The sequence below is a fragment of the Agelaius tricolor genome, unplaced genomic scaffold (genome assembly GCF_023055355.1).
Source record: "Agelaius tricolor isolate 1412-34295 unplaced genomic scaffold, bAgeTri1.0.p SCAF_5, whole genome shotgun sequence".
Taxonomy (NCBI): Eukaryota; Metazoa; Chordata; class Aves; order Passeriformes; family Icteridae; genus Agelaius; species Agelaius tricolor.
Window position 1 is genome coordinate 48,002,722 of NW_027269265.1, and position 22,677 is coordinate 48,025,398.

Below are 22,677 nucleotides of genomic sequence, written 5' to 3' on the forward strand. Positions count from 1 at the left end.
CAAGTGAAACCAAGTGTGGTTTTTCTTTCATTTTGTCACGTGTGCCTTTTATAAATATGTGCAGCCCTGTTGCCTGATTTGGCTGTTGTGAGTAAATACTGGTATTTGCATGTTACCTTAAGCTGGCTTGAACTGAGAGCAATTTCAAAGGAACTGGATAAGAGCTGTGTGCTCCCCGTGCAGGGGTGTGGTGAAGCCATAGGTCTTCATGAGCCCCAGCTCCCAGGCACCTTCTCCTCACAGCTGGAGAGCAGAAGAGCAGGGGGCCCTTCCTGCCCCCCATCCCTCTCTCCCAGCCCCATAGAGCCAGCTGGGGTGCAGCTGCTCCTGTTAAGGGGGAGGACATGTCTCCGGTGGGGTTCAGGAAGGCTTTGTGGCAGGTCCTGGCATGGGAGGGTGGTGCTCCCTCCAGGCAAAGGCTTGGGGAGCCTGGAGGCAGCTCCTTGTTGCTGCAGGTGCTGCACTGGTGGTGCTGGGCTTGGGCTGCTGGATGCAGTGGAGTTGTTCTTGTTCCTTAGGAAGCGAATCCTTCCAGCAATCTGGAATCACCCTCTTCATCCTTCCAGGAGAAGCTGGCAAATCCTCCCCATGCATGTCACTTGCCAGGCCACCAGCTGTCTTCTCAGTGCTCACACATTGCCTCCTGCATTCTGGTTTTTGCAGGAAGGAGAGGAACAAGGCTCCCTTTTAACCCAGTCTTTATAACTCAGAGGATCTTACCAGGAAAGGCAGGACTGCTAAAAGTCATCTGGCCTCTCCTTTCCTGGAAGGATCAGTGATCTCTGACAGGCACATTGTGGGGTTCTTCACACACAGAGAGCCCCAATTTCCTACTGTCTTGGTCCATCTCAGGTGCACAAGACACTAGGGGAAGCAGCAAACTCTTACCCCACACCACACTTGAAGTGCAGTGTTTTGACATCATATTTTTAATTTGATGGCTCTCTCTGTAAGACTGGGAGCATGTGCAAGCATGCCTGTATTTGTGTATGTTTGGCAGTGGGGAAAACACACACTGTTGTATTTCCATTTGAGATTGAGTGGATGTTCTCTGTTACACTTTCCAGAAATTGCCTCAATTGCAAAGCAGACCTGGTCTGTGCTCTTTCTGCCCATACTTTCCTGACTGCTGGTGTTGACATTGCTATCACTGTCCTCACAAGAGATGTTTCACGTGCCCCAGACATTGTTGCTGAGGTGTGCAGTGAAACCACTGCATTTTGGCTGATGTCACTGGGCTGCTCCCCACAGTGAATATCTGAAGTCAGGCAAAAGGGGTGAGGAATCCAATCAGATTATTTTTATGGTTACAGTCTTGTCTGAACAAATGTTTTCTTGCTGTCTTAATGGTTAGCCTGGCATCAGTGATACAAATATTTACCAGTTTATAATTAACAGCTGAAACTACAGCCTACATAGTCACATTACTTAAAGATGAAAGTAAGGGGATAAAAAAGTTAACATTTAAAGATTAAATTACTACAATGACTTTGAATAGGATTGTGCTCATGTTTATACCCAGTGCTGGCAAACCCAGGGAGAGCTACTGACTTGGACTGGTGGTGATTGGGAGCAGGGTTTGGGCTGTTACATGCACTGCAAGTGTATTGATGTACTCTTTGCATTAACCCTGCCAGGTTTGTTCATGATTATGTTTTCCATCATCTCCATGGATTTCTTTGGCTTGGAAGCAGTGGAGTCTGGATATCTGATGTCATATTTTGGTGTCCTTCAAATGGTAAGTGAAGTGCAAGTCCCCCTCTTGGACAGATTAGCTTGCCACACTGCTACCTAATTCACTACCTTCTGGACACATCCTAGCTTCCAAATCCAGGTGCATTATTGGCAGGCAAATCCATTTTTTTTTATGGCATTTAGCTTCAAAAAGAGGAGTGACTCCAAATTTATTCTGTTCCTTGAAATGGGAAGAAATTGGAGCAAGGAGTATCCTGAAAGCTTTCTTCCCCTTATCCCTCTCTGTAGATCTTTAAGCTGTGGAGCTAAAATTTCCTTGGACTGATATGTCCTGGGTTTTGTAACAAAACTTACATTGAAGCTAAAGTGCCTTGGCTGAGGTTTTTCCTGGTGCAGGTTAGTTGATTTGCATTTGTATAGTAGCACCCTGTATACTCAGGAAAGCAGACAACCTTACTGGTGTTTTCACTGAAGATCCCTTCAGTGTAGAAGAACTTGTTTCTGCTGCATGGAAACAAGCACAGCAAGCTTGTGATTCCCAAAAAAGAAAAAAAAAAAAAAAAAAAAAAAAAAAAAAAAAAAAACAACCAAAAAACAAAACCAAAGCACAGAAAGGTGGAAGGTGGGTGACAGAACATGGTTAGGAGACTACCAAAATGGGTAAAAGGGAAAAAAGTCAGCTGAATTAGGCAGTAATAAGGTCAAAAATGTGCAGTGTTGTATTATAGCAGAATGTTCCTTTTGGAGGAAGAGGCTTAATAATTTTGCAGAAAGTGCAGCAGATGGTTATAACCAAGCCCCAAGGTAGGAATGCAAGTTAAGCAATATCCTGAAGGAGAGTGGTCTTGTTATTAAATCCTCTTCATTTCCTGGGTATTGCCACAGAGTTCCTGTGGGAGCTTCTCATTTGGGGAATGGCAGCTCAAGCTGCTTCCTTTGTGATTTGGATTTGACATGGTGTTGCCAGTCACTTGGGCTCTGGCCTGCCCTCACCAAATGTTGGTAGAGCAGCAGACAGGCATGGCTGCACATCAGCAGCTGGATTCTGCAGGGTAAAGTCTGGAGCTGAGCAGATGGTGCCTTTGCCATGTCCCTCCTGTGAGGGTGGCTTTGGAATAGCTGTCTCTTGCTCCTGTGAACATCTCCAACCTGCTGAATGCAGTCCCATTCAGCCTCTTTGGGAAGAAGAGCAGTTTGCCAGTGCACAAGCAAGCTTCTGACCCACACTCCACTGCTTTCAGAGGCTTTCCCTATGTTAGCCTTGTAGGCTGCCTCCTAGACCAGGATCTGCAGGAATCACTCAGGTTTTAGAGGGGCCAAGTCACTGTCCCATATCTTCTTCCCCATTTGAATGCAGAAGGACTCCCTGCAGCTGGGCTTTTAACTTTAGACATACCACTTAAACCCCTGTTACCTGGGCAGAAATTCGATCTGGAGTTGCAGCATGGCTGTGGTGTGCTTGTTTAGAGTGGGTAACGTGGGCAGCAATTGCTCTTGTGGCTAGATGGAGCCTGGACTCCACTGCTAGGGCCAGGATATCTGTCTTGAGGACACTGCTGTTATGTCTGGAATATCTGTCTGCCTTCAGTGCCATTGTTCCCCAGGTTAGTTTGGTTGAAACTGCTGTAGATAAGGTCAGCTCCTCTGCCCTGCTGGGGCAGCCCACACAGAGACAGGCCTGGAAGATATGGGAATTACAGCATCCACTCTGCTTCCTCATGGATGGTCAGATGCCAGGGCTAACCAGGGACCTGACCCTTCCCAGAGTCACAGAGTTTCATCCCACAGAGGCCAATCATTCCTATTGCCACAATCCAAGCCAGCAGGGCCCTGCAGGCTCAGGTGCAGCATCTGCTTTGCTGGGGAGTCTTTGCCTTGGGACTTTTGGCACAGAAACTGGTTTCTATCAGCCAGGCAGTTTTCTTTCATACATCCATGCAGTTTCTATCCATACTGCTAAGCCTGTCCTACAGTGGCAGTCCAAACTCTACTCTGGTTTATGCAGGACAAGATCCTCAACTGGACCAAACTGAACTCTCACTCTCTGGCTTTTAAATTATTGTAAAACATTAGAATTCGTGTCTTTACTTTCAGGTATCTGTCTGGAACCACCCAAAGATATCTCTTGTGGATGGTGTCTGGGTTAATGTTTCATGGCTGTTTTCTGTTTGGGTTGCAGGGAATAGAGGTGTGCTGGCTCTGTCCTGCTGAGCCCCAGAGCTGCTTGAGTTGCCCAAGCTGGCATTTCAGATGCATTTGTTTCTGCTTTACAGTGAATTGATACTGCTGAGATACAAATGCAGATTAGGGTGCAAGTGAATTCCACCAGTCTGGATAGGTGAATGATGATTAATATCTGCTGACTGGCTTCCCCACTTCACTGAGTAAATGACAGCTTTATTCATAAGGAATACAATGTAATTTTCAGTCAATTTCATCAGCAGATACTCAGCTTTGATTTTTTTTTTTTTTTTACTCTTTAGTTTGCCCTTCTGTAAATCATTTCCCATCCTCTTGGACTTGCCCTGAGCCCTTCTGTTAGAGGAAACCTGTCGCCCATGTTTGCATCTCTTCCTGGACTTGAAAAAGATGGTGTTTAAGGACTTTTATAGCTGGAAGGGGACATTAAAGAAATTAAGGGGGAAATTATTTCTTTTGTGTTATTGTAGTTTATTAAATTAAATATTCTCAAAACTTACATATTCCTCTTACAGAAGGCAATGTTGCAGCTCCCTTTCCCAGCCTGATCAGCAATCCCAGCATGACTCAAATAGTGATGGTGTCTTCCTGCCTTCCTCTCCCACCCCAAGGATATTATGCTCCAATTGCTTAATCTAGTTTTTCAGCTTCCCAACCTCATTTGACCTGCTGTGGTAAGAAGTGGCCAATGCACTGTAAGAATCTGTTTCTCCTCATCCCTCTCATTCAAGCCAGCTGAAGAGTACCTAAGAGGAGATTTTGAGAGGCTTTGAGTCAGTCCACCTAATTTTAAGTAGGCAACTCAAGTTCTTTGCCATTGCTATCCCAAACAGCTCTTTGCATGGGGAATCAGCACAGAAACACAGACCCTTGAGAAGGTGAGGGGTTTGCCCTCTTTGCAGATGGAGGATGTTAGTTTGGACACCACCAATTCAGGCATCACTGAGGGATCCCATCCAGAGCTCCTCATCCTGTGGTGAGCATCATCCAACAGCAGGGGATATGGGAAAGTGTGGGCAGGGTGAAGTGCAGTGCTGGTGGGAAGGGGGCTCATGTCTGGGTCAGGACACAGCCAGGCAAGGTCAGAAAAGGGGGGGTGGGAAGGCAGTGAGACAGCATTGAGACAAGAACTGTCTGATGAGGAAACAGAGCTGAGGCTTGGAAAATGGAATATGACTGAGGCTGGAATGGACTGCTGGGGAAATGAAAGTAGCACATGGGGGTAATTCAAGCAATCCAGGTCTCTGCAGTGATTCTTGAAGCACCCTGAAAGCGTGGGGCTGTCTGATGAGCTGGGACTGTGCCAGGTGAAGAGAAGTCATGTGGGAGATAACGAAATGAGGAGAGGAGGGCAGACAGCAGGAGAGCTGCCTCTGCACCAGCTGCCTCTGCACCACTGCAGAGATTCCCTTGCTCATGGTGTGCTTGAAGCATCTTTATCTGATCACTGGTAGGTCTCCAGGCAAGAGTTATGAGAGCCCGTCAGGGACACAATCCCTCTGTCCTCCAGGGCTGGGCTTCCAGAGCCCTCTCATCTGAGAAGCCATGCAAATGAGATTTCCCTCATAGTGAATGCCTGGCAGTGTGAAATGCCATTCAATCTCCCTCCAGATAATAATTAATTTCATAATGGTTTTAAATCATTTCATTTTGAGTAATGGGCAGAAATGAACCTAGACTCTTTTTTTTTTTTTTTTTTTGAGTTTGCAAGTGTGATAGCATGGACACCTTCCAGGTGTAGTATGTGGCTTGGAAAATGCTGCTGGAGGATTAGGCAAGTGAAATTCCTGGAGTCCCCAGTTGATATCTGAAGTCACATCTGATGCTTAGATTTCAAACCATGGGAGGGGGTGGGGGAAACTTTCCTTTAAGAACTTTTTCTCAAAAAAAAACCAACCCAAAGCAAAATGCACCAAACAAAACTCTGGGTGGGACAAAGGGGGTAGATATTTATAACCCTGAGGATCAAGAAATCATAAGACATCTGTTCTATTTACTGCATTTAAATTTGTATTGTTATACAAACTCCACCTCTAGCTGTGCAGCTTCTGGAGGGACAAGTTGGTACGGAGTGATCCTGAAAAGATGAGAGAGATTCCTGGAGGAGAGATTTACATTGCGTATCATCTTATCACCAGTCTGTCCCTCTCGCTTTTTTTTTTTTCTCCCTACACAGCAAAAGAGATGATTAAAGAGCCGGGGATTTAATTACAGCCAGGTATGCCTAGGGGGAAAACCCACTTAGTGAAAGGACCTTGCAACAACAAACAGAAAGTTCTCCAGTTTCCTCGCTTTGAAGGATTTATATCTGTGCAGGGGGGTGGGTTGGAGGGGGAAAGAAAGCGATTAGGCTGGAGTTTGCAAAACACACCGTCCTCTTCCCCCTGCTTGGCAAAGTGCTGCCTTCAGCAGTTTGGTCCTCACCATCATCCCTCCTTCCAGTCCCACCGCCCTCCTGCTCCTCCACAGCACCTGAACGACTCAAGCAATGTCTGGCATGGCTGTGTCAGTAAAGCAAAGCCCCTTTCCCCCAGCATGGGCTTTGCAGCACGTTCAGCCCCTGGCTGTGCTGACCCCCGAGCCCTGCCCCAGCAGGTCCCTCCCCAGCCAGGCTGGCCTGGGAACTGCCAGCCGGCACAATTTCAAAGGCAAGATACGGGTCCAGGGCGTGGGAGGCAGCTTCTGATGTGAATCATGCTATCTGTGCAGGGATGGGGCCCTGCATCTCCTCCACGAGGCTGTACCAGCTTATCTGGCCTGCTGTGTCTGCCTCTCCGACCTTCTCACAGCTTTCCATCTCCAAGCTGGCAGGTGAAAGGGAAATCATTTTGTTGCTGGGCTCTGTCAAGCTTTGAATTGGTGCTGATGGAGGAATCTTTCCCAACAGTCCCACGTCCTCTGAGATCAGAGGAGCAGCTGAGCATCTGCACAACTCCTCTGACCTCCACAGGTGAGGTCAGCTTCTTGCAGGTGCCAGTCAGCTCAGCAGCAGCCCTGTGCAGCAAGGCTGGGGCTTCAAAAGTCTTCCAAAGACTAGCACCTTGGACTTTCAAATACAATCTTTTCCATCCTGCAAGAAGGGGTTCCTGAAATTTGTTAGAGCTTAACAGTCAAATGGGTAATTGGCCTTTCTGAGCAAATGGGAGCAGCTGTTTTCTCAGAAACCAAAAGCAGTGATAGAGGCAAGAGAGTATTTTTCCATGTGATTTGCTGGACTAGTGTAACAAATCCCCAGCTTGCTGAATGCAGAAAATGATGAACAGAGATTTGGCTGTTCTTATGCATTTATTGGGAGACTTATTTGCCTTTAAAGAAGGAGAGGGGGGCGGAAAAAAAGATGAGTTGATTTTTCCTGTGACATATGTACACAGCCACAGGCAGTGCCTGTTATTTCACTTGCAAACAATTTCCTCTCTCTTTTGTTTATTGATGGCAGAAGGCATTCCAGCCAGGTACACTGGCTCTTCCCCGACTTCAAAGGAGGTCAGGTTACAAAGGCAAGCACCATCCAGGCAAAATGAAATGCAGGAGGGTAAGGCCCATTGCAGTCGATCTCAAGGGGAGTTTATGTGCAAGGAAAAAGCCCAGAACACACCAGTAAGAAAAAAAAATAATAAATTCCATTGATCAGCTACCAGAGCTTGTCCATGGGAGTGGTGATGGCCAAGTCACCTGGGATGTCCCTGCTACCTTCTGGTAAACCAGCAGCACATGTCCAAAATCTTACATGGGAGAGTGCACATGAGCCTCCTTTCATCTCCCTAGATGTGCAGCTCATGCCAGCCCAGGAGCTCTGCACTCAGGGAAAATTGCAGGCTGGAAGTAATGGGTTTTCAGGTCTAAATTCAGACAGGAAAGTGAGGTCAGACTGACTGGTGACTGGAAATATTATCTAGTGCCTAAATCAAGGCTCTGTGTCCAAAATCAGGATGATGGGCCTTGCCTGCCTGGGCTTCATGGCTGGATCAGCAGTGCCCTTGCTGGGGAGGAAGGCAGGCAGCCCAGACAGCCTGCGGTGGGGGGACTGCCATCTGTACAACCTAAGAATTGCTGCCCAGCCCCAAGGGGAAAGCAGGTGACTTGGGCTCATTCTTGCCCTTGGAAATAGTCCCCTTGCCAAGCTGGTTGATTCAGCAGTGATGTTTTACCTTGAACTTTTTATTGCCACAGTCCAAGTGGTGGGAAAGCCCACGGGGGATGCCAGCATTGGCACGAGGACCATCCCTCTGCTCTGCTGACTCTTGAGGACAGCTCATTCTGCACATCTCCAGCTCCTGCCAGCTCAGAGCCTGTCTCTGCTGCAGTGCTGCTTGTTGCCTTCACACAGGGGCTCCTGTGCAGTGATGGCAGTGGTTTTGGGAGTGCCACTCCCATGGCCATCAGAGCAGGGACGTTGCTGATGCTATACCCTAATGACTCAAGGAAGGGCAGGGACTGGGCTGTGCCTGCACGGTGTATCCCAATAAAATATGCCATTCAAGTCTGGGCAAATTGGGAAATGTTTCCTTTCCTCCAATGGCTCAGCAGAGCTGAACTGGGGCTCGGTGATGCCACCCTTGAGTCAATCTGTGCCCTGTAACAAGGCTCAGCCCCCATCCATGTGACTCAGCACAGCCCCAGATGTAGGAGGGACTGGGAAGTTGCAAAAAGTTAATGATGATTCTCCCTTTTTGGAGCACTCAGCTTAATGGAGCGTCACTCAGTGGTTTCCCCACCCAACCCCGGAGTAGGAGCTGCTGGGGCTGGTATCAGCCTCCTCTCATGGCAGGGCTTTTGGTCAGGATGATTCAGGTCACCCTAGGCATTGTCCAAGCCTCGTGCCACAGCAGGTCCTCCTGTCCCAGAGGCAGGTTGACAGGTGACATGACCCGGGAAGGACACACAGAGCCCATGCCAGTGGCACGTGGCAGCTGGGCACACGTGAGCCAAGCTCTCAAGCCCTGGCCAAAGGCAGGGACAATGACAAAAAAGGAGCCTTCTTGGTGTGATGTGCCCTCGTGTCAAAAATCCTTTGTGATCTGAAGCAAAGTGAAGGGTTGAATTTTGATGGTTTTCCATTCAGTTGTATGTTGTTGGAAATATATTAATTTTGTAGCTATTGTTCTTTATGTCAACTTCATTTTCACTCTATTGCTATTTGCCTTTTTTTTTTGACTGGTTATTATAGATTAACATATCTTTTCTGTTTAATAACTTACTTTCTCATTTATTTTGCACTCATTTCCTTTCAGCTGACTTTGGATTTCTGCCTAAGGACTAACAAAACAAGGCTGAGTGTAGTGTAGTGTCATTCCTGGTCCAAATGGACCACTGAAGTTTTCTCCAGGTTGGACTGCCACAGAAGTAAAGTGAAACAAAGCATTTTGAACTAGAGCTCTTCTTTCAAGTCAGAGGGGTTTTCATTTGGATCAAACAAACCCTTTCAAGGCAGGGGAAACTCAGTAGATCCCTATCAGTCCCTTCCCTGTATTGTAGTCAGTCAGACTGTTTAACCATGATCTCTTCCAGCCTCTCTCCTCTCATGTCTACTTGGGCCAGGATCACCTGAAGTATGGGAGATGCTGAACAGATAAATAAAAGAGGGAATCTGTGCTCTGCAAAGTGCTGGAAAAGTAAAATAATTTCTGGGATTTTAATATTTTGCTCTTCCTTCCCTCCCCCTTCCCCCCAGTTTTTGTTTAAAATCTGTAGAACCAGTTCCTCATCCTTTACATCTGCGTGTACTGCTGGGACTGGATATTAGCATCTCCGTCATACTTGTTTCCTGCCTAAAAATTATGAACCACCCAATTTGTATATTTATAGTTTAAAATAATGGCAAGAGAAGGTACAGACATTTTCCTCCTTTGCTTACAAACGTGCAGTTTTTCTTTGAGAGGTCCTGCCAAGAATGAAGACCATAACATTGACTGTATTTCACAAACACATCACAAGTTGTATCTGCAAGCCTTTTTAGAAAGTTTCAGTCACTGCTGCTGAGTAGGCAGTGATGTAAATTCAGGCATGCACCCTGAGTAAAACTTCCAGCTGATGGGATGGATCTCTCTCTAGAAAGCAAAACACTTGAAATAATGGATCAAACCTTCCAGTCATTTACTGTGGCAGTGAGGTCCTTCTTTGTCAGAGAAACCCTGATGGAAGAACCTGTTTGCTTGAAGAAAGTCGCAATTCTCTTTTGAGTTTGTTTAAATTATTATATTATATCAGGCTTAATGGTGCTTATGTGTTTCTTTGCCAGGTTGTCCAGGGTTTGGTGGTTGGGAATCTTGCTAGTCGCTGCTCAGAGATGACCCTGCTCAGACTCAGCGTCTTCGTCTTCGCTTGTGTGGGCCTGGGCATGGTAAGTGGGGTGGGAAACCACCCACAATGCCTTTAATGCCTTTAATATCGTCACAAGCAGTGACACAAGCTCTGTGAGACCTGGCTGTGAGCTCTGCTGCTGGAAATGCCACCTCTGGCTCTCTTGGGTGGTCTTCAGGGCAGGGAGAACCAGCTCTGCTGGGCCTCTGCACAAACAGAGCCGCGCTCGACGTCAGCATTGCGCCAAGCTGTGATAAAGAGCCGTGTGAGTAATAGTTATGGGGATTAAAAACTGTATTAATCTTGCACAGAAACTCACTACGTCCCTCCTGAGTCACCGGATTTGCACAGAAATCCTGGCCTGGTCTTGTCAGCAACTGCATTTCCTGGACTACCCAGAAAGTAAATGAAGATTATGGTGGGGAAAAATCATTGCAGTTGTATATTGCAGTGAGACAGCAGAGGTTGTGCACTCACCTTCTGGGGCTTTATTTTTGTCTAATCCCCCAATATGAGAGCATTTGGGGAAGGAGGTAGTGAGGCAGTAATTTTGTTCCTCCACTTTGGGATAAGTGATGTTAGCTGTTGCTGGTTGTGTCCTCATGGGCAACGGTTGGTGCCAATCTCAAACAGTAATTGGAAAACTGAGTGGATGTAGGTAGCTGTGCTGGGAACTGTGTTTGCTCAGATAAGCCACATTCAGGGCACTGATAGCTCTGCCCAGCCCATGGGGATGGAGGAAAGGTGCTTACAGTCCCTGTCAGTGCATTGAACCCAAAAGAAAATTGAGCTACATCAGCCTTTCGACATACCCTGCAGGATTTGGCCTTGAGCCTTGCTGCCAGGATGCTGGTGGTGCTCCCACTGCTGCAGGTAGGATGAGTGCCATTCCCACAACCATACCACAGCTGTGGGGAGGTCAGGGCCAAGTCCTGGAGGGTGTTGAGGTTTGTGGCTCCCAGCTACATGGATGAGATGAGGCACCTACACACCTTAGCTAATCTGAGGCTAAATCATGTCTGAGATGAGGCTGTGAAGGAAGGATGGGTGCAGACCAAGGCTTGGCTCTGCAGGTGGAGCATGGTCCCTCTCCCTGAGGTTTTTGAGGCTCTGGGGGATTCTTTCAGGTGTAGAATGCTTGGTAAGGGTCTCCCAATTGGTGTCATGCTCTTTGGGCTGAAATCAATATGCCCTTAACATGGGATATCTGCACAGAGCTTTGATGCTCCTGAACACGGCCTGGGAAGGACTTTGAAGGGCTCCCCATTGTGTTTTGGTCATGGGTGGGAGCAATTAGGTGGGACCAAGGTGGGCCTGGCCCATCTGGAGAGATGAGCTCCCCCAGCCAGGTGCAGGGCAGGTGTTGCTGGGACTGAATCCCTGTGCTGAAGCCCAGTCCCATGGGAATCAGGCAGAGCAGCAACATGAATTATATGGCTTTTGTGCACTGAGGTGCCACTGACCTCCAGGGAAGGCTGGAGTCAGGTGGAGGTAAGAGAGAAAGCCTTGGTGGCAGTGGAGAGGCACACGGGGCAGCACAGATGTCCCAGTGCAGGAAGGCTCATGTTGGCTGCACAGGGAGGAGAACCAGGAGCCAGGAAGGGAAATCATCTTAGAGCTGCTAATTATGCCAAGCCCAGAGGGCTGTGGACATCCTAACAGCACGGGCCTGGGGACAAGGGTCAGCAGTGACTTCCCATGAGAGCTATTCATAGGCAAATGCAGCTGGGATGCCTCGTTAAAAAGCGCCCTGTCCAAGCGGCTGCCAAGAACACATCCGCTCTGGGGTGGCTTTCTGTCTCGGTGGGGATGAGGGCTGTCACAGCAGCAGCCCCAAATGCAGAAGTTATTGAGTGAAGCTTTTAATCCTTCACAGCTGCGGGTGGAGGAGCGTCCCACCTGCTGTGCCCTTGCAGCATGTGGCCTCCACACGCAGCAGTTCCCCGCCCCGAAGGATGGAAGTGAGGAGAAAGGCGAGCTGTTAATAAAAGACACTCCAGAGCCCATCCTGATATCACAGGCAAGGGAGGTGGGCTGGGGTGTTTTTGGAAGGCTGGCACAAGCAGCAGCAGACAGATAGTGCAGCAGCTGGGAAGAGGCTGCAGGATGTTCCCAGCAACAGGCAGCTGGAGAAGGGAAGGGGTGGGCTGAGAGTTCAGCAGTAACACCTGGATAAGGAGAGGAGGGAAGAACCAGTGTCTGATCTGCAGATGTGAGCTGGGAGAGCGTGGGCAGGGCTGTAGGAGGACTTGGCAGTTGCGATGGGGAAGTTTTTCCTCTTGTCTGAAGGCACGGCTGTACCTCATCCTGCCTGCATTTCCCAGGCATTTGTTTTTTGAGTTGTCTGCTGAGACTCCTGATTCTGCCTCTCACCTAAAAAATGCTTTCAGATCTGCTCACCTCAAAAAAAACTGCTCACCACCCAGCAGCTGAGGAGTAGCAAGGACTGGGCTCTGCCTGGCTCAGTTCTCCCTCAGCCCCTGGGAAGTGAGGAGCCATTTCCCTTTGTTTAACAAGAGACACAAGATATGCCTCTGCTCTTTTCTGCTCACTTGCTCCAGCCCATGAGGGAGTCTGTACAAGGCACAAGGGATTAAAACTGATTTTTCTATGAGCTCTGCAATGTTGTCCTGCAATGACATTTGCCCTAGCAAGGAATTAGTCTCCTTCCTTTTGTTTATGTACCAAATACCTGTTCCTCCGTCTTTCTTCTCTGGTTCCTTAATCAGAAGTGCCTAGATCTTAAACAAAATGTAAGCAAAGAGCCCCTTTGAGGAGAAAAACCTGGCTGTGTGTAACTCTAGAGGGGAACTAGGAATAAACCTCAGCATTTCCAAGTCATTAGTGAGCAATGTCTCTGGGCTCCTCCATCTTCTGTAGCCGAGAGGCAGGGACCAGATTTTAGGACAGAGAACTCCAGAGAATGAAACTTCTGGCTAAACCAGTGACAGAAGTTTCCAGCCACAATAACACACCTTGAGACATGGATTAGGGCAGAAGACTTGCAATAAAGGGGGAATTTCCTTTCCATGCCCCAGAGAAATCCATTCATTTGACCAGCAGGGCTTGTGAATGAGCTGGGAGCCGCTCCAGCCCTACAGCTTAGGGAGCCTCACCGCTTTTGTTTCAGCATTAAACAGCTGGAGGGATGTCTCCGCTAAGAATATGTGCAATAACAAAATCATTACTCTCCCTAATTATGCTCGCTAATGTGCACTCATGGCCAGAAGACCTATTCCAGATTACTGAATTTGGTGAATTTATTAGCAGGGAAGCAGCAGAACAGGATTAGAAATCCCAAAGGTACGGTGTTACATAATGCACCGTGCTCATTTATGTTGACAGGCTCAGTTTAGTTTTAATTATTTATGATAATGAACCAAAAAGCCTTCTCTAGGCTGTTTTGTATAAGTAATGGAAGCTTCCTGAAGTACACCACATACATCTGCTGTTCAACATTTCCTCGGGAGCTGGACAGAAGACAGGGGGAAGGGACGTCACTAATTCCCAGATGCTAAAAATACCCACAGCAGTGCCGGGGAAACGTGCTGCCAGATTGTAGGGTATCGTTTGCTCTGCATGCTTGGAATAATTCACTGCAGACAAATGGCAGGCTGTGAAAGACCCCACAATGGCCAAAGCCGCACCACCACATATCATTTGTGGCTCCCACCATTTCCCTAAGTCATGGGTTTTACTCGTGATTTTCCTCCAGGTTGTTTCTTGCCGCAAAGTCACCGCGCGTGCTCTTTGATGATCTGTGGTCTGTTGTGTGCTGTCCCTTAGGCCCTGATGAGGACGGTGTGGCATTACTGCATCATTGCGGCGCCGCTGGTGTTTGCCTTCAGCATGCTGGCCACCATCACTGACAGCATCCTCACCAAGGCCGTGCCCTCCTCCGACACTGGTAAGACTCATCAGAAAAGGTCAGACTGGTGTTTCCTCAGCTTTGAGTCCATGGGGCACTTCCCAGCTCCCACCACAGCTGTGGAGCACTGGGGTACCCATGGGTGAGCACCCAGAGCCGGGTGGGCACACGATGGGTGTTGGCAGAGCCAATGAACGGGGCTGGTGGGGCTGATACAGGATGGACTTGAACAACCTTGGGCAGTGCTCCCAGTCCTGTGCTGCCTGCTGACATCCATAGTGGTGGGCACAGAAAGGGAAGGCTTTCTCAAGCTCTTTTTTCCATGGAAAGCCAAGGTATGTTAAAAAAATCCAAGAAACACTGCTCTTCCACTGTAACAGTGTCAGAGAGGGCTGCTTGTTCACACCTTTAACTTAGGGTATCTCAGCAGGGGATTCTGGATTACTCTTTGCAAACATGCTTTGTCTGATGCAATAATTGCCCCCTCTCTCTGTTTTGGCCTTGTTTCAGGAGAGTTCCTGTATTTCTCTGTGCAAGACAGCAGTGGTAGACACTTAAATCTTTATACCTGGGGCTTTAGTTCTGTTGATGAAGGAAATATGCCTACATTATTGTCATGGGAGCTTGGCTGAGTTTGTGCAGGGATGGAGCTGGCTTAACCTGGTTTGTGTCTTTTGCTCAAGCCCTTTCAGGGTTTGCTCCCAGAGCAGGTACCCAAGAGTGTCTCTGCTTTTAGCTGAGGCTTTCTGGGATGCCAGTCTGCACCCTTCATCTTCCCTAGCAGCTGTCTGAGCAGATACCTCTGCACAGACCCTACCAAAAATTGGAGCTGTAGTTTGCACAGCCCATGAGTGAAGTTTATAAAGCACTTTTGAGATATTTCTGGGTGAAGAGCTTTTCTGAAAATCACTTCAGTAGTTTATTTGTAGAGTTGACCCACTACATCTCCTACAATTGCTGGGAGCCTGTGATTTTCAAGTGAGATATTTCCACATGCAAGGACCATTTATCCCCAGTCTTCTCCTCCCTGGGAAGAGTCTCAGCCCCTCTGCCCAGCCAGGAAGAAATTTTGCTGCTTCATGACTTGGAGCAATGTTCATGTGAGGGAGAGCCAGCGGGGAAGGGCGGCTTTGGGACACACAACCAAGCTGGAATTCATCCAGGCTCTTCTCAAAGGGGTTTTGTGAGGAAAACCAGAGCAGTGTTTAGCTTTTGGAGCCCAGAGGCAAGCTTTGGTCAGGGAGGAAAATGGGTTTAGTTGCCTCACCCTGCTCCCTGCTTGCATATGTGGTTAGGCCAGCCTGTGCCTTGGTGGGATGGATGGTCACCCCTTAGCAGGGTGGGATTGCAGGGCAGGATGGAGGCAGTCTGCAGAGCGGTGCAGATGCTCAGGAGCAGGTTTCAGGTCATCAGGGGATGCCATGGGCTACTGAGGGCTTTTCCCTGCCTGTCCATCCCGGGCTGATGCCATGCCAAGTGCTGCAACAAATGTAGAGTTACAGCTGGCTCAAAACTGGGCATACCACAGAGGGAAGCTCTGGCAGGGAGCATTGTGGCACTGGGGGAAAACCTTGTCTCTGCCACTTCTTCCTGGCCCACACCTTTCAAACTGTGCTTTTTCCTTACAATATTTATGGGGAAAGAGGTAGTAATGGTCCTGTGCTTGTTTTGGATGTAGCCAGGCTGGGGCTGGGGCGAAGGCAGGAATGCCTGACACAGCAGACCCAGCAGGCTGCCCTTCCACAGCAGCTGCAGCAGTGCTGGCGTGGGTGTCTCACAGAGAAATGCAGCCATTAAAATGCCTGCCATCCATCCCTGGCCGTGGGTGGCACCCCACAAGGGCTACTCCACCCATACAGCAGCCTAAAGGCTGCTCCTTCCTCTGTGAGCCCGAGACTGGCTCTGCAAAGAGAGGTTTTTGGTGGCACATTAGAAACCCTTACCATGAGTGTGGAAATCTGGGTTTATGAAAAAGCTTTCCTGTCACTGTGTTGAAAACCTCAGCACTCACTTGCAACAACTTTTAGCTAATGCAAGGAAATCACACTTTGAGAATTTGCCTTTGAAAGCATCACTTTTGAGCCCTGCTGCTGTCTTTTCCTGATGTTTTTGGTCAGCTTCCAGCCTGTAGAAGCAATGGAGGTTTTTCTTTGGGTCAGGAAAAGGCTTTCTGAAGGAGCTGGAGTTTGGGCTGAGCTCAGGTGTCCATCTCAGCATGGGGCTGGGATGGATGAGGCATTGCAGGAGTGTAGCCTGTCCGCCCTCGCTAGACACTGAGTCACCCATCCTTGCATTTTAAATAGGCGTCTCAGAAAGGGAGCAGTGGGAGGTGGCAGGGCACCATCCCCTGCACCCATCAGCCTGCTTTAGATCTGATCCAAGGTCACTTCCTTCCGAGGCTGATGCTTTTGGCACTTGCTCTTTGCTTGCTCTCAAAGCTCAGGCTTTGCGCAGAAGCAAAGGTAGCAGTAATGATTTAATTGGTTTCCCTTTGATTTTTTTTTTTTTTTCATTCTCTACATCTTCAAAGGCAGGAAGAGAAAATCCAGCCCCACACGCACGTGCTGCTCAGCTGGACGCATGAGCCGGTGGCAGGGCAGCCCGGAGCCCAGGGGGACTTGCATTCACACAAGCACTCCTTGTCAGCCCCGGCCCTTCCCCAAGAATGGAGGTCTTGTTCCTGCACAGATCCTCCCCGTTCCCGAGGGAGGGAGGCAGGAAGCCCAGCAGAGCCTCCGTGCGTAACGGGCCCATGTGCTCTGATTTTATTTGCGCATCAGAACCTGAGGAGAGGAGAGTTTGCAGCCAGGCAGGGCTCGGGGGGCTGAACCCCTCCAGCTCTGCTGGAGCTCTGTAGGTTCAAAGGCGGCCGCTGGCGACAGTGACCTAATGGTTAAACCCGATTGCCCCATGGGCGTGTGGCTGATCTGGGCCAGCACCATCATCTGAGAGGCAACAGGATGTGAGCTGGAAAGGAGTCGCCCGTCTTGGAGAGCCGCCAGCACCCAGCCCTGAAACCTGCGGGAGCAGAGGAGATCTGGGATGGGAGGGGAGGATAGGCTCCCAGCCGGCACAGGTCATGCCAGGTATGGGAAAAAGGAACGGAAAAAAGCTGGAGAGGGAGAAAAAATAGCAGGGAAGGTGCAGAAGGTACAGCAGGTGAGCATGTGCGTTGGCAGAGCTGCGCGAAGCAATGCAGGAAATTTTCTGCTGAGGCGGTGACTCTTCCCAGTCAAAGGTCTTGCCTTCAATGAGATCTTTCACATGTGCAGCTTTCCCGCAGAGCTGAGATTTACAATGTCCCAAAGCCCCAGGGCGTCTGACGAGGGATCTAATTTAAGCCCATTAAACAGAAATTATCTTTCTCAGCAGCATGTTGGAGAAGTGCAGAGGGAGAGCCCGGGCTTTTAAGACGATGGATTTCTGCTCCAGAAAGAAAAAAAAAAAAAAAAAAAGGAAAGGGAAAAAAGTGCCTCCTCAATCATAAGAGCCAGTTTGGCAATTGCACGTAGTAATTAGTTTAATTCAAATACCTAGAGGGGAAAAAATAATTGCAAAACCTGCCCAGAGAGTTTGGTGGTTGTGGGATGGTTCCCATTGGCAAAGGGTCAAGGCAAGGTCCCACCCATCGCCTTTGTGTTCCCATGCGTGGGAGGAGCGCTCGGCAGCGCTTCCCGGGAGATTTCCCTCTCCACATGGCTACACCCTTGGCTTGGGCTCATTGCACAAGTATTTTAAGCACGCTGATAAAAGCCCAGCAGTCGCAGCCCGGCATTACACGAACACCTGGCTGCCTGTTCTCTCTGGGAGCCGGGGATCATTTCCCCGTGGCTGCCCACGTTAAACATCACGCTCCTGCTCCACTTCTACTTGCAAACAGGACAGCATTCTCCTCATCCTTCCCAGCCGTGCGGTGGCAACACCTCAGCGTGTGTCTTAGTGGAAAACTGATGGCAGCAGCCCAAATTGTCATACTGACAGTAAAAAAATAATTGCAAACATCATTTCAGAGCTGGGCACAATTTTATTGAATACACTGCCAGCTTGCTGTTCCTCCCAGTGTTGGGGGCTGATGATTTGCTGGCTGGCCGGGTATTTTCTGCTCCTCTGAACATGACAGCTGTCCTGAACAAAGACTGCAGGACAAAAGAGCATACTGGGTGTGTGTGGGACAGCCTTGTCTCCCAGGGGATGTCCTGGCCATCTGTCTGCACGTGGAAAAAAACCTCACCTTTGCCAAACTGGAGGTGCTTCCCCATCCGCTGGGTTCCTGTTAAGGATGCAAATGTGAGAGCTGCTGGAGGGGGAACCGGCCCAGCCGGGCAAGGGCTCGCATATCCATCCAAATGGAAATATACGCTCTTTCTGCAGAGGGGGGTGGGGGAATATCTCAAGGGGGTTCTGTCTTTATCTGTGGTTTTATTTATTTATTCTTAAAGACCTAGTTAGGCCTAACCCTCTCACTCCTGCCAGAGAGCTGTTTCTCTGTTTCAGACTAGAGAATAAATGGCAGTAGTAGCTTGGGTGGAGCAGGGCCCACTCAGGTAATTAGGAGATTGGAAGAATCTGTGTGATTTGCTAGGAAGGCTCAAACATGACCCTAAAACTTACCTCTCCATCCCTAATCCCATGCAGTGGTTACCAGCCCTGCCAGGTGAGATATTCAGCAGCACCTTGTGGTGCCAAAGGCATCCCTGGACCCTGGTGAGCACCCACTTTGCCTTTTGGGCAGTGCTGCAATTGCCCAGACCGCTCAGGGAAGAGCTGAGCAAGGCTCGTGGTGGAAACTGGTCCCTGTGCCTGCAGGAGTCCCTAACCAGAACAAACCCTAATTGGACTGCTATAAATTAATGCAAGAAATTATTTGAAGTGATTTGCTGCTACTGGAGGGGAGCAGCATTAGGGATGAAGGGGATCTTGTGTGCTCTTCCCTGCTTTTCCATGCCAGGAGTTGCTCTCACCCTGTGTGTCTCTGCCATCTCTCCTAGGTGCCATGCTTGGGATCTGCGCCTCAGTGCAGCCCCTGACCCGGACAGTGGGTCCAACCATTGGTGGAGTTTTATATAAACAATTTGGAGTCTCTTCCTTTGGCTATTTACAGTTAATGGTCAATTTAGGTTTGTTTGTTTACCTCCTGAAGAGTAAAATCCCACTGGAGGAGATGAAAAGCCAATAATACAGTTGCAACAAAGTAACCTCCTTATTTTTCCCATAGAAATAAATTCTTGAGGTTTTTTGTTTTGTTTTTTTGGTTTTTTTTTTTTTTTTTTTTTTTGTTCTGTAAACCTAGAATAAAACAATTTGAACAATCCTTCAGTTTTATCAATATTTGCCTCTAGAGTAAGGGACAGATCAGTTTGCAGAGGTCTTGGAGCCGTGCTGGAGCAAATGGGGGCCATGGGACCCCTGGAGCTATCGGGTTCCTCCCATTAACCCCCCGCAGCAGTGGCTGTCAGGGCAGGAAACAGCCCCCAACCCTCAGCTGTTGTCAGGCAGCATTCCTGCTTGGATTCACTGAAACTGAAGGGATTAGGAGCCAGTGCCTTTGCTCTGGTTTGGCCTTTTATTTCAGTGCTCTGAAATGGTACAAAGAAAAAAACAAGGGGTGAAACACATCTGCTTTTGAGCCCTGTTTTGCTGCATTTAATGCATCTCCAGCATTCTCAGGATAGAGGAGGCACTGAGGCCAAAGGCTTTCCAATGCTGTGGCCAAAGGCTTTCCAATGCTGTGGTACATCCACAGCTCAGTCATGTGCAACCCTGCCTGTGCAATGAGCTGCCAGCAACGAGGGACGAGGATGCAAAGCCCCGACGTACCAGGCTGCAGTGCCAGAGCCTCCCTGCCACTTCCAGAAACTGGGCCAACCCTCCTTCCAGGTTTTTTCCCCTCCCTGTACTATCCCTTGCTCTTACTACAGGCTTACGTAATTACATACTTTGAAACTTCTTCTAGTAGAAAGTCTCCTGCAAGAATTGTGCTGATATTGGGAAGGGAAATTACCTGCTGGAAATGACCAAGTTTGGAGCAGGTACTTTGTGTGCTACACTCACAGAATGGAGTCGTGTGCTGCAGCATTGCTCTCGAGGAAGCCCAGGTTAGTTACTGAGAATTGAGCCTCACAAAAAAAAAAAAAAACTTCAGTAATTTTATCCAAAAAATCAGCTAATTTTTCTCCAAGTTTCTTGGTCCGGCTGCTATGGGAAAAGATCCTGCCTCCATTCTTCAGTTATCCTGGAGAAATTTAACTCTGTCTAGAGACTGCAGAGGTGAAGGAAGAGAGGAGAGCGAGTTCAGCTTGCTTTGCTACAAAGCTGAGGAATCCATGGAGCGTTGGCGCTCTCATTCCAAAACCAGGAATCCAGTTTTGTGCCTTAGCACAGCACTAAGCTATGGGGGCTGGGGAGGACGTAGGGCGTTCGCAGAGAGCAGCATTTTCCCATGGCAGGGAGCTCCTGTGCCTTCTGCAGCTGCCATTACTGGATTCTGTGGGAAAGAGCTTCCAGAGCAGACCTTCTGCAAGCTGTGGTAGGCTTTTCTATCTGTACCACTGACCAGAACTGAACCTCAACACATTCTCCCTCCCTGGCTGGGAGACAAGGTCAAACACAAACAGGTTATCTGGGCTTTCTCCACCTCCCACTGCCCAGTCCAAGGCACCAAAAAGCCAAGCCTTACCCACTCTTTTTAAGCCACTTCACCGCTGCCTGTATCCACAAATACGCCTCAACAAAAGTTACTGCAGCCCAGAGTACAGTAATAAAAAGTGAACATTTCAAGTAATTTATTTGGAATGGACACATTAATGCAAAAGCAATATTAAGACCAGTAACTGCTGAAAGACATTCAACAAAATAAATACAAATATAGATACTACAAATAATTTAAATTGTGTTTAACACCACCAGTCAGTGTTGAATCTTCCTTGCATCTCATAAATAGAAGATAATAGTTCACAAAGCTGTGCCACTCAAAACACGTGGACGCTTTGCTAGAAGTCCTGTATGAAAGTCTTTGGTTTTTCTTTATGCATCTCAGGCAAAGCTCAGGGCTCTTTGCTCAGCAGCCACAACGGGCTTGGAGAAAACCAAGCTGCTTCCAGCTCTCTTCTTTGCTTTCCTTCATTGGTACCCTGTCCCATTTCAGTCCAAGACACTCGATCTGGTTTATCATCCAGTGGTATGCTCTAAAGGTAGCAAGAGAAGTGGGTTAGTTAAACAAGCAGCACAGCAAGCAACAGGAGAAAAAATAATGGGGGGCTTTAAAGGGAGAGGAAGCATTGAGTATTTCTTTTCACAGATTCCTTTTTTTTAGCAGATTCTGTGAGGAAAGCACTGCCAAGTGCCATTTCTTATTGCCCACCACCCCCACATCGTTCTTTCGGCCCACTGCAGAAGCGCGGCTCCCACCAGAAATTCCCCGCCATACATCGGAGAAGGGGCCAGACCCCCGCGATGGCCCGGGACAGGCCGTGTCCCCGCGATGGCCCGGGACAGGGCCAGACCCCCGCGATGGCCCGGGACAGGGCCGTGTCCCCGCCATGGCTCGGGACAGGGCCGTGTCCCCGCCATGGCTCGGGACAGGGCCGTGTCCCGCAAGCCCCGGGCTGCCAGCACAGCGCGGTTCGTGGCGCGCCCGGCCAGGAGGGAGCGCGGAGCCCCGCGCCCGTCGGGCTGCGCGAAGCGGGCGCCGGGGAGGGAATAATTGTAAAGGATCAAGGGGAAAGCCCACGGAGAGCGGCGGCAGCAGCGCCGAGGGGCCGGGAGGGCTCACCTGGGGCCGGGCCGGCCGGGCGGGCGGGCGGCTCAGGGCGCCCGGGCCAGCCGCCGCTCCTGGGTGCCCGCCGCCTGCTCCATCTCCTGGCGGCTCTTGAAGTCCTGGATGGCCCGCTTGTTCTGGAAGTCGATGAGGGCCATGGTGATGGAGGCGTTCCAGCAGCTCTGGTCCGGACACCGAAAGTCAATCTCCTTGCGGTCTTTGGTGACGATGGTGAAGTAGATGTACTTGCCCGTGCGCTCCACGCAGTCCACCTTGAGGATGGAGCCGAAGCCCAGCTCCTTGCCCTTGGCCCGCTTGTGCCCGTCGGGGAAGAGACTGAGGCTGTCCTTGGTCAGCACCACCAGCTTCTTCTTCCACAGCTGGAAAAGGCTGTCGCTCCGCTTCTCCAGCTCGCCCTCGCGGATCACCTCGGCTTGCATCTTCATCCTCGCTCCCCGGCGGTGGCTCCGGCTGCTGCTCCCACTGCTGCTCGGGCGGCGATGACCGAGCCCCGCCGCGATGGGAACAATTTATTGCAATGAATCAGCGCCGGGCGCCTTCCGGTGCCTCCCCCGGGGAGCCCGGCCCGCCGCCCCCTCCCGCCCCGCCTCCCGCCCGCCCCCCGGCCGCGCTCCCCGCCCGGCCGCCCCTGCCCGGGGGCTGCGCCACGGGAGCGGCCCCGGGACACAACCGGGGGGTCCTGGAGGCTGCCCCGGGTGGGTGGGCAGGCTGCGGGGAGGGGATGCCGCCCCCACGGGCTGCCTCGCCGGGGGCTTCCACTCTGCTGCTGCCGTATGAGGGGACCCCGGTCCTGCCTGCCCACTGCCCTCCCCACCCGTGTTTCCTCTGCCCGCGGTGA

The 22,677-nt window shown here is 49.8% G+C and overlaps 2 protein-coding genes across 2 annotated transcripts in view; one reads left to right on the top strand and one right to left on the bottom strand.

Annotated features, from left to right (window-relative positions):
• Nucleotides 1-19,320, top strand: part of SLC67A1 (solute carrier family 67 member 1) — a 58,267-nt gene extending 38,947 nt beyond the window's left edge. The window contains exons 7-10 of the mRNA XM_071427759.1: nucleotides 1,638-1,738; nucleotides 10,133-10,234; nucleotides 13,981-14,101; nucleotides 19,051-19,320. Coding sequence (XP_071283860.1) covers nucleotides 1,638-1,738; nucleotides 10,133-10,234; nucleotides 13,981-14,101; nucleotides 19,051-19,238 — 512 coding nt within the window. The 3' untranslated portion in view covers nucleotides 19,239-19,320. The remainder of the gene's footprint in view (nucleotides 1-1,637; nucleotides 1,739-10,132; nucleotides 10,235-13,980; nucleotides 14,102-19,050) is intronic.
• A 1,492-nt stretch (nucleotides 19,321-20,812) lies between these two features.
• On the bottom strand, nucleotides 20,813-22,406 carry PHLDA2 (pleckstrin homology like domain family A member 2). Its single transcript, XM_071427760.1, has 2 exons — nucleotides 21,834-22,406; nucleotides 20,813-21,246 (listed from the first exon to the last, which is right to left on the bottom strand). Exon 1 carries the CDS (start codon nucleotides 22,262-22,264, stop codon nucleotides 21,866-21,868), a length of 399 nt encoding a protein of 132 aa, XP_071283861.1. The 5' UTR covers nucleotides 22,265-22,406; the 3' UTR covers nucleotides 20,813-21,246; nucleotides 21,834-21,865.
• Nucleotides 22,407-22,677: the final 271 nt, after the last annotated feature.